Raw genomic sequence first — 17,385 nt, 5'->3', positions numbered from 1 at the left:
GCGTTAATGTATAACATCAACCTTGGCTGGTATCTTAGTTTAGTGTGTTTGATAGCATCATACATGATATGTACAGTATGAGAGTGTTTTCCATTGATAATGTATGTATTTTTTTTCAACATATGATGTTTATGTTTTTCTTTCCACTTTATTAGTATAGGTGCCTTGGTGTTGGTTGGTGGTTTCTTGGCTCCATAAAAAGAAATGCCGTGTTTTCTTCTGCGATATTGATCCCAGATGTGTCTGGGAGAGTTCAGCCGAGAGTGGGATGATGTGGTTTATTAAGCAAGATGTTTCCTTAGTGATTTCGTTCCAGAAGTGCTTGACTGGTGTGCAGTCCCATATGGCATGACTATAATCATCTGCTGTATTTTGTGTGCACTACTTGCCGATTCCCCATAGCCCATTTAATACATCCTGTGAACTGCACATTGAGTCCTATGGATTATTTTTGTATTGTATGAAGCGCAGTCTAGTGTTACTGCAGTAGCTATGTAGAACTTGTTTGGTATGGAAATTGTAGAGTCCAATGTGCTAATGTCATTTTTGAGCATACGGTACAATATATCTGAACTGCAGAAATTCCAAATGATATTCATTTTCTAGTCCATGCTTCTCAGCTAGGTATGGAAATTATATACATTTCCTGTCATTGTAAGCGGTTAATTTGATACTGGGAGGTTTGTTTTACAATAAAATCTTGTGAACTAAGTTATTTAAACCAAACGGGACGTTAAGTGGGGGATAATTGAAAGTAAGTAATTTATTTTAGCCAGTATTAGCATTTTTATAGTTTCTATTCTGTCAGCGAGAAAGAGGAAAAGATTTATTCAGCCCTGGAGATCATTATTTATAATATTCAGTAATGGGTTAAAGTTGAGTTTATGCAAGTCTGACAGCTTGGAGGAGGTTTTTCATACTGAAGTAGAGGATATAGTCCGTGGTTTTTATGCCGTTAATGACTCATATTCTGCAGTATGCGAGCAGCCCCTTGAAACATGTCGAATGTGCCTGCAAGTTCTCTATATGGATTTCTGAAATTCTCATCACCGCTCATCGATCTGATGGTCATTTATTTATTTATTTTTCGTGCGTGTGTATGTGTATGATTGACTACTGTATGTCCAAACCCTTTTAAAAACCCTTTTACTATGGCAACCCTAAAACTAGGGTTGTGTTATGCCATCCCAGCCTACATCGACCATCCACATCTGTACTTCACTTCTCTGGTTGTAGGTCAGTATTAGTCTGGAACAATCTCTCAGATGCTGATCTTCACTTTAAATGAAGAAGAAGGAAAAGGGTACGCAATGCAGTATCAATTCCATCCTAAAGGCCCACTAGTTGGTTATATGGAGAAGATACTAAAGAAGAAATTTACCCCACACGGAAATGATGACAAGTAAGGGCCAATTACCAGACTATAAGTAAAACCACATGTCAAGCCCATACACAGAAAATTCCCCAGGGTTAAATTAACATCCAGCAGTGTTTATATGAGTCCACTTGGACTGAAATAAACTTTAATTAACGTTAAATTAATGCTTGGGACTTTACCATGTAGGCAAAACAGAGCCAAAAAGGTTAGGCCAACAAGCAGAAACAAATAGATATTACACTCATACTGTATATTGTAAGATCTTTGACTCGGGTGGCACCACAGACACAAGGTCTGGTCTTATGGGAAACGTGTAGTTTTATCAAGGATAATGGGAAAAAGGTAACGGAACTGGTGAGGAAGGAAGGGGAAGGAGAGAAGTGAGTGTTGCATAGTGTCCAGCTGCCGACTGGCAAATGTGTGCGTTGATCAACAGAGTGCGTTGACATGGCAGCAGCTCCTGCCAACCATTTATCTCACCAGTCTCTCACCTATGGGTCACAGGGAGACACTTAACAGGTCTGCATATACTCCGCGGCTTATGCAGGTCTTTGCGTGATGCTCCTGAGGGCCAGGGGTAGCTTAGTGGTTAAGGCATTGGACTACGGTTCGGAAGATCCCAGGTTCAAACCCCACAACCACCAAGTTGCCACTGTTGGGCCCTTGAGCAAGGCCCTTAACCCTTAACTGCTCAGATGTATAATGAGATAAAAATGTAAGTCGCTCTGGATAAGAGCGTTTGCCAAATGCCTAAAGGTAAATGTATGTTGTTCCTTACGCCACTTAAGTGACGGCATCTTGCTGTGAAGTTCCCTGGGTGTGTGGGATCACCCTTCTTCCCAGCTGGGTTTAGTTTGTGCAGGTCGAACAGCAGTGTCTCGTCCAACCGCTCTTGTGCCATGAGCTCTAACTTATTTATCGGCGGTGGAGATTCCACCTGCCTCGGCACAGGTGCAGTAGGTGTTCTGTCTGGCCGCCTTTAGGCAGTAGCCTCCTTTAGATGGGTTGGTGCTGCTCACGGCGGCACACAGGTCCCAGACTCAGAGCTTGAGCAGGTGACATGGCAGTACTTTGTCCTTGCAGTTTTAGATGGTGAGCTCAAGCAGGTATGGTTGCAGCACTCCTAAAGGGGCTGAGACAGGAAGAAGGGCGGCTCTGTCCGTTAGCCCCCTCAATGAACCAAAGTCAGTCTGTATGTTTAGCAGAGAAACAGCCCCAAAGCATGATGGGACCACCTGTGCTTGACTGTAGGGATGCTGTTCTTAGGGTCATAGTCAGCATTTTTCTTTCTCCAAACATGGCCAGTCAAGTTGATGTTAAAGAGCTCAATTTTGGCCTTATCTGACCAGAGCACTATCTCCCAATCCTTCTGTAGTTAGACCGTCCTGTATATGTACCTTCTTGAGGAGGGAGACTATGCAGCGTTGCAGGATTTCAGTCCATGGCAGCGTATAATGTTACCAAAGGTTTGTTAGGTGACTGTGGTTCCAACTGCCTTGAGATCATTGACAAGCTTCTCCCATGTAGTTCTGTCCTGATTCCCTTACTTTTTCTCATGATTATTCTCACCCCATTAGGTGAAATCGTGCCTGTATCTTGCATGTATGTAGTCCATTCAACAGTTGTCTCCTTTTTCCTGATGTCCTTTGACAGCTGTTTGGCCCCACTGTTAATGTTAATGGCATTATTAGAGGAACAACCACATATTCATAAAACATGCACATTTTCAAGTTTATTCTGTGTGTGCGTCTGTGTGTGTGCTCTTGTTTGTGCCCGTGTGTGTGCCCATGTGTATTTCATCCAAAGTAATGAAGCATATACAGGGAGCTTCAAAGGGAGACCAACATGCCAAAGACCAAGTCGAGTAATGAAAAGCATTTCCTGGAACAGGCTATTCAAAGCTCGTTTTATGCTGAAAGGGGAAAAAAAAGGTCAAAGCAACAGATTAGCAAAAACTAAAAGTTAAGCTTAAGTAACATTGAATTTAGTTAAGTTAAATTACTATTTAAATGGGCACAGAGGCACATTGGGATGCAGAACTGTGCCCACTAAGGCCTTGTGTGGCATGTGGAAGTTTGTGTATTTGTTGTTTTTTGGTCGGTCCACTGTTAAAATGTAATACGTGTTCTTGTTTTGGCGGTGTTGAAAATGAAGTTTTTTCTCCCTCTGTGTAGGAAACTGGCAAAGTCTACACTGGTGTTGGTGCTGGTGTTTGGGGTGCACTACATTGTGTTCGTGGGGATGCCACACACTTTCACTGGTCTGGGCTGGGAGCTGCGCATGTACTGTGAGCTATTCTTCAACTCTTTTCAGGTACAAACACACACTTACACAATCCCCACAATGCAAGATACTGTTCTGTTTTAACTGATTGGTCAATTTGTTGTTAAGGCAGTTAAGACAATGAGTATGTAATAAATGGAACAAAAAAATCTCAGAAACACCTGAATGCATAAAATCCATTAAAAAAAAAAAGGTTTTGAGACTTATCATGATAGGTTTAGGATGGCATAGAAATGGGATTGTAATAATGTATTGGAAAACGTCTTAAACCAGCAAGCTTTTTATTATTATTATTATTCATACAGTATGATTTTATTAAGTATTCATTAATAACAATCCTATGTACAATTCAAACATTTACCTTAAAATGGTTATTCCATTACTAATATAATAATTATTATTATTATTATTATTATTATTATTATTATTATTATTAATAATAATAATAATAATAATATTTATTCTGAGATTAATTAAGGGAAAATAATTATTCAGAAGGCACACACACACACACACACACACACACACAAGTATATATACAGTATAGATGCTATATAAAAGATGCTTTATCCAATTAGTTTCCTTCAATACATTTAATCACTCATGACAGCAACAATAACTATACTCCTCAGGAACATTATTACACAACGCTTGGAAAGCAATGGAAACAGCTCCAGACTCGATGCAAGGCAAAGATCATATACATTCCTAAAATTACACTATGCTTCAAAGTGCAAAATGCAAGTTCATTATGTTTGAAACAAAAATGGTCAAAAAAACAAAAACATGAATCGATATTGCTTCTCTGCAAACAGCCCTTGGCATTACACAACGATGAAGGAAGCATGAAATGAGCAAAGTACTGGAATTAGAGGGGAATTTAATCTCATCGGCCATGAAACTGAATCTAGAAGATAAATGGGCATTTCAACAAAACATATGAACAAAATAACCCAGAAAAGGCTTTGCTTGGCCTTTTCTGACTTCAATTCTATTAAAAATGTATCAAGAATTTTGAAATGGAGCGTCCATCAGAGGGGCGCACCACAGCCCTGAAGAACTGGGCCTGAGAAGTGGGCCAAAACTTTATGGCGAAGGTATTTTTTTATATAAATACAAATGATTTTTGTACATGCATACTACTGTATATTTATTTTTTTACAAAGTTCAATGTCTTATTACAGTACATGTCATAATGTAAAGCTGAATAATGAACAGTTTAAAGACATAATTATTTTGTCATATTATTGTTCTCTGGCACACAAGGATATCTATAACAATATGTTTAAGTTTAAAAATGCTACATTTCCTTATTTAAGAAGCTTTAAACGTGCACATTTTAGGCAAACCATGACGCGGCATGTAAGAGAATTGAGACAACCTGCTTGGCAAACTAGTGACTGCTTTGAGCAAACTAAATGTGTTTCTGGAAAATGTTCGAGCCAGGATTTCCAGAATATTGTAAAGCTTGCTATGTCTAGTTCTGTTTGCTACTCCTGTTCTCCAGGAAGCTTTTTTTTTTTTTTGGGGAGTCAAACGATACATGAAATGACATTATACGGTGCATAATTGTACTAAGATAAGGCACTTTTCTCCACCACAAAATATTTTTTTTATGATGCTATGAAATAATTTAATATTGTTCACATTATTTTTTTTTTTAAATCTTCAGAAATCTTGTAATTAAAAGCATCTTGCATACAACAAAACCCAACACTTTGTTCTATGTTTTAATTTGCTGCCACTGTTTTCAGTTTGAAAACAAGTATTTGCTTAATCTTTTTTTAATTAAAACTCAATTAATATATTATTGCATCTAAATTGCATCTATTTAAATGACCACAAACATAACTGCAGTCTTATTTGCCGATTGTGGCAAAAGTTTGTTGTTTGTTTGTGCTTATTTAACACCCTTGTGATAAAACATAAATAAAAAAATTTAAAAAACATGCCCGAAATCTTCTCTATTACTTTGCAATACGTTTTACTTCTTTTTCTCAAAAGGGCCAAGTTGAATGTATCTCATTTTGCTGTCAAACTGTTCAGGTAGACGGAAAGTATACGCAGTGTTTATATCGTTTCTTAACACTGGGAGAGGGCAAGGGAGATTTTGTAGTGGATAATGTCTTTACATCAGAAATGTGTGTTCTCCCACGCAAATGAACAGAACAGAACAAAAAAGAAAATAAAGTCTCCCTTTATCAGTGCATGAACATTTTTCAAAAGCCATTTGCACAATCATAACAGGCCAGCTGGGAATTAAATGACTCAATCATTTTGTCCGTAAGTATTGGAGCAGTGAAAATGACCATAATATACCATTCTGTAACGCCTCCACTGGCAGATAAATCATATTGAGTGTGCTAGCATGGGTGTCTCGTCCACAAATGATCAGTTCTAGGTGTTAAGTGGCTAGTGCCGCAGATGCTGATTAAACACAGGGGTATGATGATAGTCGACGTTAAGGCTCTTTAAACCGCGTCTCGTTAAATAAAAGCTGTAACCTGGGAGGTAAATCTGTGAGATTAAGTTTGGATAAGATCACTACATGCAGATGTAATGTCCTGGCCATTGTACCCAATTTAGACATAGGCAAAGCATACTGTAAGTTCTGAGTCAGGAAAATGATGTCTCTAATAACCCTCACTGTGTTTTCTGTCCTATTTAAGGGATTTTTCGTGTCCATCATTTACTGCTTCTGCAATGGCGAGGTGAGTGGCAACAGCCGTTAGCTGTTTGTGTGTGTGCGTGTGATGGAGAGAGAGAGTGTTTTTTTTTTTTCCCTATTATGTTCTGCCAACATCCTAAAGCAAGGTAGATGCATGATTGCAGAAAAAAACAAATAGCTTAGAGAGAACATCGCTTCCGATTGCGTTCTTAGAAATGACCAGCTACAGAAATTCATGCTTTCTCAAAATGGCAACCCTGACAAATGTAACTAAAAGCTTTTGTCATGTATTAGTGTGACGCCATCTGGCCTTTTCAGATTTCAGGTTCACAGTAGTAATTGCCTAAGCATATTGCGTGTTTTAAAAGCAAGGCTAAATGTCAGCTCTTACTATTGCAATTATGTTCCTATAAAGGGGTTGATCATTTCCAGATAACGGTTGGTTCCATTAATTATCAGTGAAATTAATAATGTGTTAGGAAATAAAAGCTTTTTTTTTTTTTTTTAGATTTTGACAGCTTTTCAAGTCTGAATTATAAAAGTAATTATGAATTATAAAGTAAAAAATATATATAGTAGGTAAATTCAAATTTTGGCATCAAACAGACACAAACAAATGCAACTGATTTGTTCTTTGTTAACGAAAAAAAACACACAATTTTTGATAGTTTCAGAATGTCAACAAATAACAAATGTGTTTAAACCTGAACAACAAAAAAAAAAAATTAAAACCAAGCCAAAAAAAGGTTTTTCCCAAATAGTCCATGGTAATATTTGAGATTGTACAGTATATCACAGTAAATATAATTATTCAGGTTAGAAATAATGATGTTTCCGGATTAGGAAATTATCTTTAAGTGGACCTTGTTGGATTTTAGTTAAATAACCCTAACTTACAAATAATAAAATAAAATATATTTTTTACAAGACGCAAAAAAAAAAAAAAAAACAGAAAATGAAGTAAGTCTCAGCACAAATTTCCACTCGCTTCATATCTTCTATACTGCTTTATCCAGTATTCAGGGTCACAGGGACCTGGAGCCTATCCCAGGAGACCTAGGGCACGAGGCAGGGTACACCCATGGACAGGGTGCCAATCCATCGCAGGGCACACACACATATATACACTATGGGCAATTTGGGAGCGCCAATAAGCCTAACCTGTATATCTTTGAACTGTGGGAGGAAACCGGAGTACCTAGAGGAAACCCACCAAGCACGGGGAGAACATGCACACAGAGACAGGAATCGAACCCGGACCCTGGAGGTGCAAGGCGACAGTGCTAACCACTACACCACCGTGCCGCCGCACGAAAAGAAACCATGTTTTCACCCCGATAAAAACATCTTACAGGTGCTACAGTATGTTGCCGGTTGTTTTAACATAGCAAACAGAAATATGGAGTACACTGATGAGCCAAAAGAATATAATCTGCTGCCCTGTGTCCCCAAAACAACTCTAAACTATCAGGGCAAGGACTCCACATGCACCAAGGTGTTAGGGCAGATACTTTAAGTGCTGTAAGTTCGGAGTTGGCCTCCATGGATCAAACCTTTTGGTCCAGTACATCCCACAGATTAAGATCTGGAGAATTTGGAGGGCGAGTTAAAACTTTAAACTCTTTGCCAAGTTCCTCAAACCCTTTTCTGAATGTTTTTTTCCAAATGTTTTGCAGTGTGACAAACTGATCTGATAGGGAATACTTGGTCTGCAACAATATTTTGTAGATGCAATTTTTTCATTGTTTTAATTTGTAGACTGCACATTGTCGTCTCTGGCGTGCTTTATATCCATATTGTGTCCTCGATGCCTCTATGGCCCGGGTAAATGACCTACACCCACCCAGCCATCCACATGATGTAAAAGGCATCATGATCCAGAAAAACAGGCCACCTTCTTCTCTCGCTCCATGGTCCATGTTCTGCTGTTTTGGAGAACTAAGTGTTTATTTTATTTGCTGCCTAATATAAGCCACCACTTGACAGATGTCTATATAAGTAAATAAAAATAAAAAAAAGATCCATGTTTTTTAAATATTAATAAGCTGCCTCACTGTTTAACTCCCTACAAATCACACTTACACCATAAGTTTGATTTATTATGAACACTAAATTGCACACTTACTCTTAATTATCACAAACACTTGCAAACAAATGCAGGCTGATTTATCCATAGTGACAAAACTGTGCATTTTTGGAGACGTTTTAGCATTTTACATCAAAAAATACTACTGATATAACCAAACTATTTTCACCTAATATTCTGGCATTTGTGCTTTTTAACACCCCTGTGATTCAAAGAAAATATGAAAAAAATACTCTCTGTTGGGTTGCAATACTTGCTCCAGTTGAAAGAACTTAGTTTTTCAAAACTGCTAAGATGGAGAGATCTCATTTTGCTGTCAAGCTGTTCATATTTACTGTATGTCTATGTCACAAAATCACTAACTTTCACTCTGTGAAAAGACACCCTCCCCTTATGGCTAAAGTGGATCTTGAAGCGAGAGAAAGAGAGAGAGAGGGAAGAAGAGAGAGTGAGGGAGAGAAAAAGAGGGAGATTGCACCTGAGCTTGGAGAAGGTGTGAGTGTGGCACAGACAGACCTGGTTTAGATGAACTGTTTCGATTTTGGTGAGCTATCATAAGCTTGGGTGACATGGAAGGAATGAGGACACAGGAGACAGGCTTAGAACAACGTGCACAGGTTTTTTACTTTTTTAGTTTTTTATGCACTTTAGTAGCTTCCACACATGCAAACACATGCACACATAAACATACAAAAAGCTGTTGTTGATCAGCACTCAGATACTCTAGTCCTTTGCAAACTCAAAAAATTTGATAATTCACCTTGTGATATTCACCTTTTTTTGTTTGTATTGCCAGTGTTTTTGTTGACTGGAGCCGATAATGGAGCTTCCCTACTGAGCCTGAGACATACGGTGAAAACTGATTTTGAGCTTTGAGAAAGCAACAAAAAAGAAAGCTTTTTTTGTCCACCAAACTGGCTGCTATCTTGTTTGTTTGTGCAGTAAACGCTATTTGGCTCAAGGCTTTGCCTGGCCTGCATAGTTTACATTCAGATTTCTAGTTAATAAAATTAGGCAGCCTGGTTATTTATACAAAAATGGTACCTGTCTACCATACAAAAGTATTTGTATTTCAGCATGTCAAAACACCTGGCAGTGGATCTTTAAGTAATGAGAAAGATGTTTCATAAATGCTTGGAAATTATTAATCCTGAATGATGTCTTTCTTTTAACCAACTTTTATTGATTTAGTAAACTGCAAATAAAATAGAAGCTCGCTCGCTCACTTCTTATACTTCTGTATCTTCTATACAGCTATACGAAGGTTGCCAACCCCCACGGTCCTGGGGGAATGAGCCTCAGGACTTCTGCTTCGTTAAGAAGACAGTACGTAGGTCCGATTTCTTTGAGGCGGATTTCGAACCGTAGAACGCCGCACCTCAGTCTTACGAGGGGATGCCCGGCTCATAACACTCTCTCTCTGTGCTTCACGCCTCACGAAAGTCAGACCCGTTTGGGACTGAGTGGCCGACAATCCCGACTCTTGAGGACGGCGGGGAAGGAATTTCCCGAAGGCTTGTTCATATAATTTTGCCTCCCCAACCTAATGGCGACGTTAACAGCGTCGCCAAACAGGCCGGAGGGCGAGATGGGGGGATCAAGGAGGAATGCACGATCCTTATCCTTAATTTCCGTGAGATTTAGCCACAGGTAACTCTCCGCGGAGCACCATCGCAGCCATAAAAACAGCCGATAGCACGGCCGTCTGCTTTGTTGCACGAAAAGACAGGTCTGTGGCTCGGCGTAATTTCAGGATTGACGTTGAAGAGCCCCGCCAATGCAAGTCTTTCAGCAGGTCAGGCTGGTAAGCCTGCAAAACCGCAATGGTGTGCAGTAGAGCACCAGCCTGATGAGCTGTTTGAAAGCTTTTCAGGGAGAATGATGTCCCAGGAGAGAGATAGCAACCAGCGTCTCTTCTATCTGGGACACCATCATATAACCATGCCTTCATATCAACAATATTCGAGTTGATGGCACGAAAAATACGGGATGAATAAGGCTATTCCATGAAAGAGTTAACTCGTCATGAAGGTTGCCAAAAAAAAGGGGGGCGAAAGAGAGAAAGAGCACCGCTGAGGATCCTCCCCCCAGCCACCCGACAGAAATCTGTCGTCTAACTTTTGAGCATTTGGGCCAAATACGATATGTGATTGATCGATCGCATGTCTGCAGCTCTTCCATACCTGTGGAAGTGAGAGTATGTCTTTCCTATCCATTCACAAAAAGCACCGATGTGAGAAGTGGGTGGAAAACTTCCTGATCTGGAAAGGGCGCGAGAGAAAAGGGGAATTCCGTCTCATGCGCGCCTGCCAGATTACACTGTTTAACCCCAGGAATGCACCGCAACTCGTGATTCTCTTTAAGAACGCTAGCCGCGCGCGAAGCTCTCGAAACAAAGGTGTCAAGATCGCGCTCCGAAGTGATTTATCACGTGGAGGTACGGATCTAACAACTCCACCATATCTTTGAGTTAAGATATTTAAATTCGCTTGCACACATCACACGCAATCATAATACGGTCCTGAAGACAAAAAGATCTAAAGAATGCTCCGCTTCACTCCTATTTATAACCTGCAGGTGCGCTTCACACCTGACCGAGGTTATATATGCCAAGATTTGTCGTGTTTGATACACACATTCTTCACAGAAAGATGTTCCCATAGCATTTTCACGCAGCATCGAGTGTAGCTTTTGAAAGGAAACCGGAGTACCCAGAGAAAACCCACCAAGCACGGGAAGAACATGCAAACTCCATGCACACAGAAATGGAAATCGAGCCTAACCGGGAATCAAACACTGACCCTGGGGGTGGAAGGGGACAGTGCTAACCACTACACCACCGTGCCGCCTAAAATAGAAGCTATATTATATAAAAGCAGAAATATATATATATATATATATATATATATATATATATATATATATATATATATATATATATATATATATATATATATATATATATATATATATAAATATATATATACCTTTTTAACCTTTAAACACTATTGTTACCTTTTATAAATTGGTTTGTTAAACTGATTTTTTGTGTTTTACATGAATTTTAAATTGGTTGCTTAGAGTAGAGCACCTTGTTATAATATCATGGATGTTTCTACATAAATAAAAATAAATCACCATTAAGTTTTGGTAAATGAAAACAAATGGAATTAATAATTTTGACTTTTCTTATCCTATTACTTGTTCTATTGCAAGCTCTTCTAACCTTTAAAGGAAAATGTGCAGTTATTTTTAAGGGTTTGTATAATGTAAAGTGGTAGTCAGTGTTCCCTTTACTTCCAGTGGAGTAAGTGATCCATTAAGATGTGTACAGGATCTGACATTTGTTTCTTTGGTTTGGCGCTTAGCTTTAAGGCTACTTTAAGAACAAAGAACCAAAGTTTCACTGTAAAGAAATATACAGTACAATATATTGATTTGATGATGCAAACAATTCATATTTCTTTTTATTTAAAAAAAATAGTGAGCTGCATTAGCTACATAGTTTTAATGCACCTTTTTCTAGTAGTGAAGATATCAGTATCAGTTAATAGACAGAACGTGGATATTGTTATTGTCTGAAATGATGGAGAAAAGAGATGCAAGTATTTAAGACTTTCCTAAGGTTTGAATTAACTATTAAATATTTAGTAATCTATCTAATCTTTATTGTTTTAAGATGAATTAATCTACTAAGCTATTTAAGCTGTTAATTATGCTAATTATCTAATTAAAGCGGTAATACAGTAGCTAGGGCTGCAATGGGTGGGAGGTGTTAATTCTTTAAAGAAACACCTAACAAAATGGTTCTCACATTGTCAAAGTGAAACACACACACACACACACACACACACACACACACACATACAGCATGAGCTTTTTAAAAGATAACACCCTGGTTCTCTCTGACCTCAAAACGCCAGCACAGCAGGCTAAGTGTGTATTAAAGTGAGTTTAGTTTGAGTGTTGCTGGGACTCGCTGCTGTCTTATCAGTTCCCTTTCAGACAAGAAATCAACGGCAGATTCCACAGAGCAGATGCTAACAGTATAAATGTTTCAAACTAAGCAATACAAAGTTAAAGTTTAAAATGGCCGCGTCCTGCATAAATGTTATGCATAATTTTTTTTTTTTCATGGTCACTGGACCTATTTATTCTTATTTGTGTATGTGAGAATGTCTACTGATTATTAATAATCATTTAATTAAATCAAGACTGACAAAATATTGATTAAATATGGGTCTGTGGATCATTTAATCAGTTTTCGATTCAGGATCTATTCAATCTTTAATGTTAAATTTATTGAAGTAAACTAGCAAATCTAACTTATAGGTTATATAAAATTTAAGACATTCTTTGTCAGTATACTGCAGCTTTTGCAGAAAATATAAATCTTGTGCAATGGGCCATTCCAGTGAGCAGGAAATTAATTAAAATGTGTGTTATTTTATAGGTTTAAAATCTATAGTATCGCTGTAGGGTGTACAAAATAAATCACAAAACAAACAGTGAATTAAAAGGTATCTTCAAACCCGTACTTTATATAAGGTTCGAACCTTCCAATAAATAATTACTGACGTGATTAATATGGTTCAGCTGGCAATGAGTTATTTAGCCCTAACTAATGCAATGAATACAGAAGCTTCACATTACTTAATCAATCATGTCAGGAAACATACCCTGTTGTCATGGCTAAGCTGTTTCAGAGTTTACAAATTAAAAATAAAGCATTTCCAATCCCACAGAAAAGCCAATGCATTGAAATTCACTAAAAAAGTCAATGCTTGCCATGATAGAAAGGCACCAGAACACCCAGTGAATCACGTGTTGTCGCTACTTTCAAAGCGAGAAATATTAAAGGATACAAGTCATATAATTTATTCTGTCAATATGAAAGATTTTGCTACTAAACTATAGTACTAGTTACTGTAAACTAACACATTATATATTATATTAATAAACAGTGTAGTATAACTTGCAGTAATTTTAAACATGCAGACAAGAGTCACGTTTCTAACACTAACAACTAGTTATTGTAGGTACGTGCGCGTTACCACACTGTGTTTTTAAAAAATCTACTAAAGACATGCCACATGTGCCTGTTTTTCAATTACCTTGTTCACTAACAAGCAGAATCTTGTAGAGATTTTTTTTTTTAAAGCCTGAGGAGATCAAGTTTAGAGATTCCACGCTGATGAGGAGAAACGTGATGAAGTGTAATAATATTGCCAGGTTTATTTGATTGTAAAAGATTCTTTTACATGTAGAGAGTATATATTAAGAGTATTAAGGTAACTGTAATGTTTGAAAACGTTATTTCTTTTCTTATTTTAATTTTAACAGGTGTGGCCCTTAATCTAGCATGTTTCCAAAGATCTGTAAGACAAAATAACCAAACCAAAAACAAAATTACCAAACCGAAAACAAAATAACACAACCGGAAACAAAATAACACAACCGGAAACAAAATACCACAACTGAAAACAAAATAACCAAACCAAAAACAAAATTACACAACCGGAAACAAAATAACACAACTGAAAACAAAATAACCAAACCAAAAACAAAATTACACAAGCGGAAACAAAATAACACAACCGAAAACAAAATAGCACAACTGAAAACAAAATAACACAACCGAAAACAAAATAAATGTAAAAACAAAATAACACAACTGAAAACAAAATAAATTTAAAAACAAAATAACACAACCAAAAACAAAGTAACAAATTTAAAAACAAAATAACAAAACGAAAAACAACATAAATCAGAAAACGCAACAACATATCCAGAAACAAAATACCAAAAAAAAAGTAACACCTACAATTCAGACGAGAAATCTGTCACTCAAAATATAAAGTAGTAATAAAGTTAAAGTACTGCAGTCTCATGAACATTTAAATGTATTTTCATTTAAGGAATAATTTCAGTATTTCAGGATTGTAACTTTGTAGGATTGTAACGTTGAAGGATTGAAATTTAACACAACTTATTTTTGGTCAAATAGGTTGTGTTAAATGTGCTTTAAAAATAAATTTGACTTGACTTGAGAGTACTTTTTGTACAGTATTTTCTTGAGTAACAGATCTTCTAATCAGCGCTAAGAATTTCATTCGCAAATTACACCTTCCTTTCCCGGTTTTACTAAATTGTTGTGGTTTTTTTATGTTATGTTGTTTTCCATTTTTGTTATCTTGTTTTCGGTTTTCGGTTATTTTGTTTTGTTCTCCTCGGCCACTGTAATTTGAGTAGAATAACATTTTGTATTTGACCCTCTTCCTACTTTCTCATTAAAAATGTTCTTTATCTGTGTCACCTTGTAAATGCTTCTACATCAAGCTTTCTTTTTTTCTTTTTCACCTTATTGTGTCAGCCTGTAGCTGTGTGTATTGCATAGATAGAATAACTTTTTTTTTAACCATTCATAAAACAACCTCTAAATTGTTCTTAACTTCTGAACTCCTCCAACCAGTCCAAGTCAGGCCAAAACACAAGGAGTTTGAGCTGAATTTTTGAAAATAATTAAAGTCTGAATTTTAGCCTTCATAAAACACCTGCTGTTGCATATTTGCTATGTTAAAGTGTAACTGAGCAAAAACTATTTGGTTTTAAAGAAAAGGCACAAGTCGTTGCATTAAAATGCGGTTCCACATTTGCTGTGCAATACAGGCAATACGTCCCTTTTCACATTAGCAGGGTGATGTAACATTCACTTCGTGTTAGCTTTGATGCTGATTACAAAGTTCAACTGTAGCAGGTCGCATTTACTTCGATTTTATTCCTAAAAAATGTCTGATTACGAGAGACAGAACTCATTTAGATGTAAAGTTCAGTGCTGGTCCTGAGTGCTTATTTGCAATATGTTTGTCAAAAGGGATAATAAACATCATAAAGCCACAGTTTAACTGAATATTTCTTAAAAGTTCTTCTGTATTTCTGGTAATATGATCTGACTATAAGGTTCCCCTGGACAGACACTTTGTGTCCCCTGGACAGACTTTTTTTTTAATCGGTCGGCAGGGTTGTCAGTTCAACATCAATTACTGTCAGTAGGTTTTACATGCTTTTGCAAAAGGCTTTGAACCTTTTAATTTCTGACACAAACCCTTTACCCCTCCTCAGGTCCAGACAGAGATACGCAAGACATGGCAGCGTTGGACCTTAGCGTTTGACTGGAAGGGTCCGGTTGTGCTGGTTAATTACCGCTACCGATCAGTGTTGACTAGTGTTAACAGCAACAGCAGTGTTCAATCCCAGGTCCCAGCTCCACTGACTAACCCGGTGTATCGCTCGTCTAGACGGATCAGCAGCACTCGCATGTCGCACAGCGTGCATGCACACTCGCACCTCACCCTGCCTGGGTACGTCTTTAATAACTCAGATGCCGAGAGTCTGCCTCCGTCCATCCCAGAGGAGAATGAAGATGAAGCCAAACACGTTGATGACATCACACTTAGGGAAAGCACAAGAGTTTTTCCGAATGATGGTGGCAAATTCTCGGACGATATAATCCTTGAGAGTAAGGCCAAGCATGCCAGTGCATTCAGAGAGGACGCCAGCGCTGGGGACATCGTACTGAAAGATTCGGTGCGGTACAGCAGTTTGGATCAGGATGAAGTACTGGAGCTATAGAAGGAAAAGGAAAGGTCATGTGTTAGATTGCCTTACATATGCAAAGTTACGGCTTAACTTGTTCATATATCATCTTTCTGTGAAAACTGTGAGAAAGATCCCAATTGGGATTTTCATTCCGAGGTAATGTGAAATGAAAACGCCAATGGAGATTCATGTGAAGTGCCATTAGACGTGCAGCTAAGAGACCTTTTCCAGTGAAGATAATGAGCTTTCTCTTTAATAGCTCTGCATGTGACATATGCAAGGACAAGCTGTAAAATTATCATACTACTAATGTTTGAAATGTGATATTCAAGCAAAAAAAAAAAACAGGTTAAACAGTGAAGAAATAAAATTGGGCTAATAGTCTTGAAAGTGAAGCACTGAATGCTGTATAGTGAACGATAGACAGTAGCATGATCTTTTTGTCTAAAGTCACCTTGAAATCGGTTTGTCTCTAACAGTGATGTTCAAGTTTGCATGGAGCTCATGAGTTTGGGACATTGTGGTCTTTCACTGACTGAGTACCATTGTCGAAATGTGCATGTGCAAGAAGCAGAATTTTCATCCATTTAGGGTTATCTACTGTAGTAAGCCATGAGCAATAGCAGGGACATCCTCTAATATACAAAAGTCTTAAGCCACCTCTCATTTAGCTTTTTTTGTTTTTGTTTTTTTAAAGTAGTCTTGAGGAAAGGTTCTCCAGGCTTCCTGAAGGCATTCATTTTTGGTGAGTTTTTGTCTCTCATTTTCTAGTCCAGTTCCTGTACCTGAGCAGTTTCAGAAGAATGTTTTTGTTTGTTAAGCCAGATGGTGACTTTTGAAGGTAGTTAAGGCATGAACCAGTAAGAAACAGGTGTACAGTAGATGATGACAGATGATCAAGCCGGTGTTTAGTATACTGGTGATGTTGAATGCTGAGTGGTTGGAACAGACGATTTGTGGCAGGTCTCTCACCTGGCATGCAAAAGGCCTGGGTTTGATTCCCACCTAATTTCCCAAACCCCAATCACTGTTCTCAAGCCTGAATGAAATGAGAGGGGTGCTTTAGGAAGGTCATCCAGTGTAAAAACCTGTGCCAAGTTGTTCTTCTGTGTCAACCACTCAATGGGAGCAGCTGAAAAACTAATGAAATGAGGGGTGGCTCAAGACTTTTCTTTCTCAGTTTTGGGATCGTTGGATAGTTGCAATCTAGTAACATTTTTTAATAGTTTTGCAGAGAAAGCGGGAGATTAGATCTAAGAAAGTTTCTATCTTTTCATGTAGCCTGTGTTCCTGCCTTAAATCTTATTGATGCTAAAACTTTTGTTAAATGAAAGAGAGCGAGGATGAACTGTGGGGTAAATACACTTGCAG

The 17,385-nt window shown here is 37.8% G+C and overlaps 1 protein-coding gene across 1 annotated transcript in view; it reads left to right on the top strand.

Moving 5' to 3' along the window:
* The window catches only part of pth2rb (parathyroid hormone 2 receptor b), a 61,422-nt gene extending 45,178 nt beyond the window's left edge, over nucleotides 1–16,244 (top strand). The window contains exons 10-12 of the mRNA XM_053492524.1: nucleotides 3,553–3,691; nucleotides 6,331–6,372; nucleotides 15,538–16,244. Of these exons, the coding sequence (XP_053348499.1) occupies nucleotides 3,553–3,691; nucleotides 6,331–6,372; nucleotides 15,538–16,047 (691 nt within the window). The 3' untranslated portion in view covers nucleotides 16,048–16,244. The remainder of the gene's footprint in view (nucleotides 1–3,552; nucleotides 3,692–6,330; nucleotides 6,373–15,537) is intronic.
* Nucleotides 16,245–17,385: the final 1,141 nt, after the last annotated feature.

The sequence above is a fragment of the Clarias gariepinus genome, chromosome 3, assembly GCF_024256425.1.
Source record: "Clarias gariepinus isolate MV-2021 ecotype Netherlands chromosome 3, CGAR_prim_01v2, whole genome shotgun sequence".
Classification (NCBI taxonomy): Eukaryota; Metazoa; Chordata; class Actinopteri; order Siluriformes; family Clariidae; genus Clarias; species Clarias gariepinus.
Note: the sequence above shows the minus strand (reverse complement) of the source record. Positions and strands in the feature narration are given on the sequence as shown.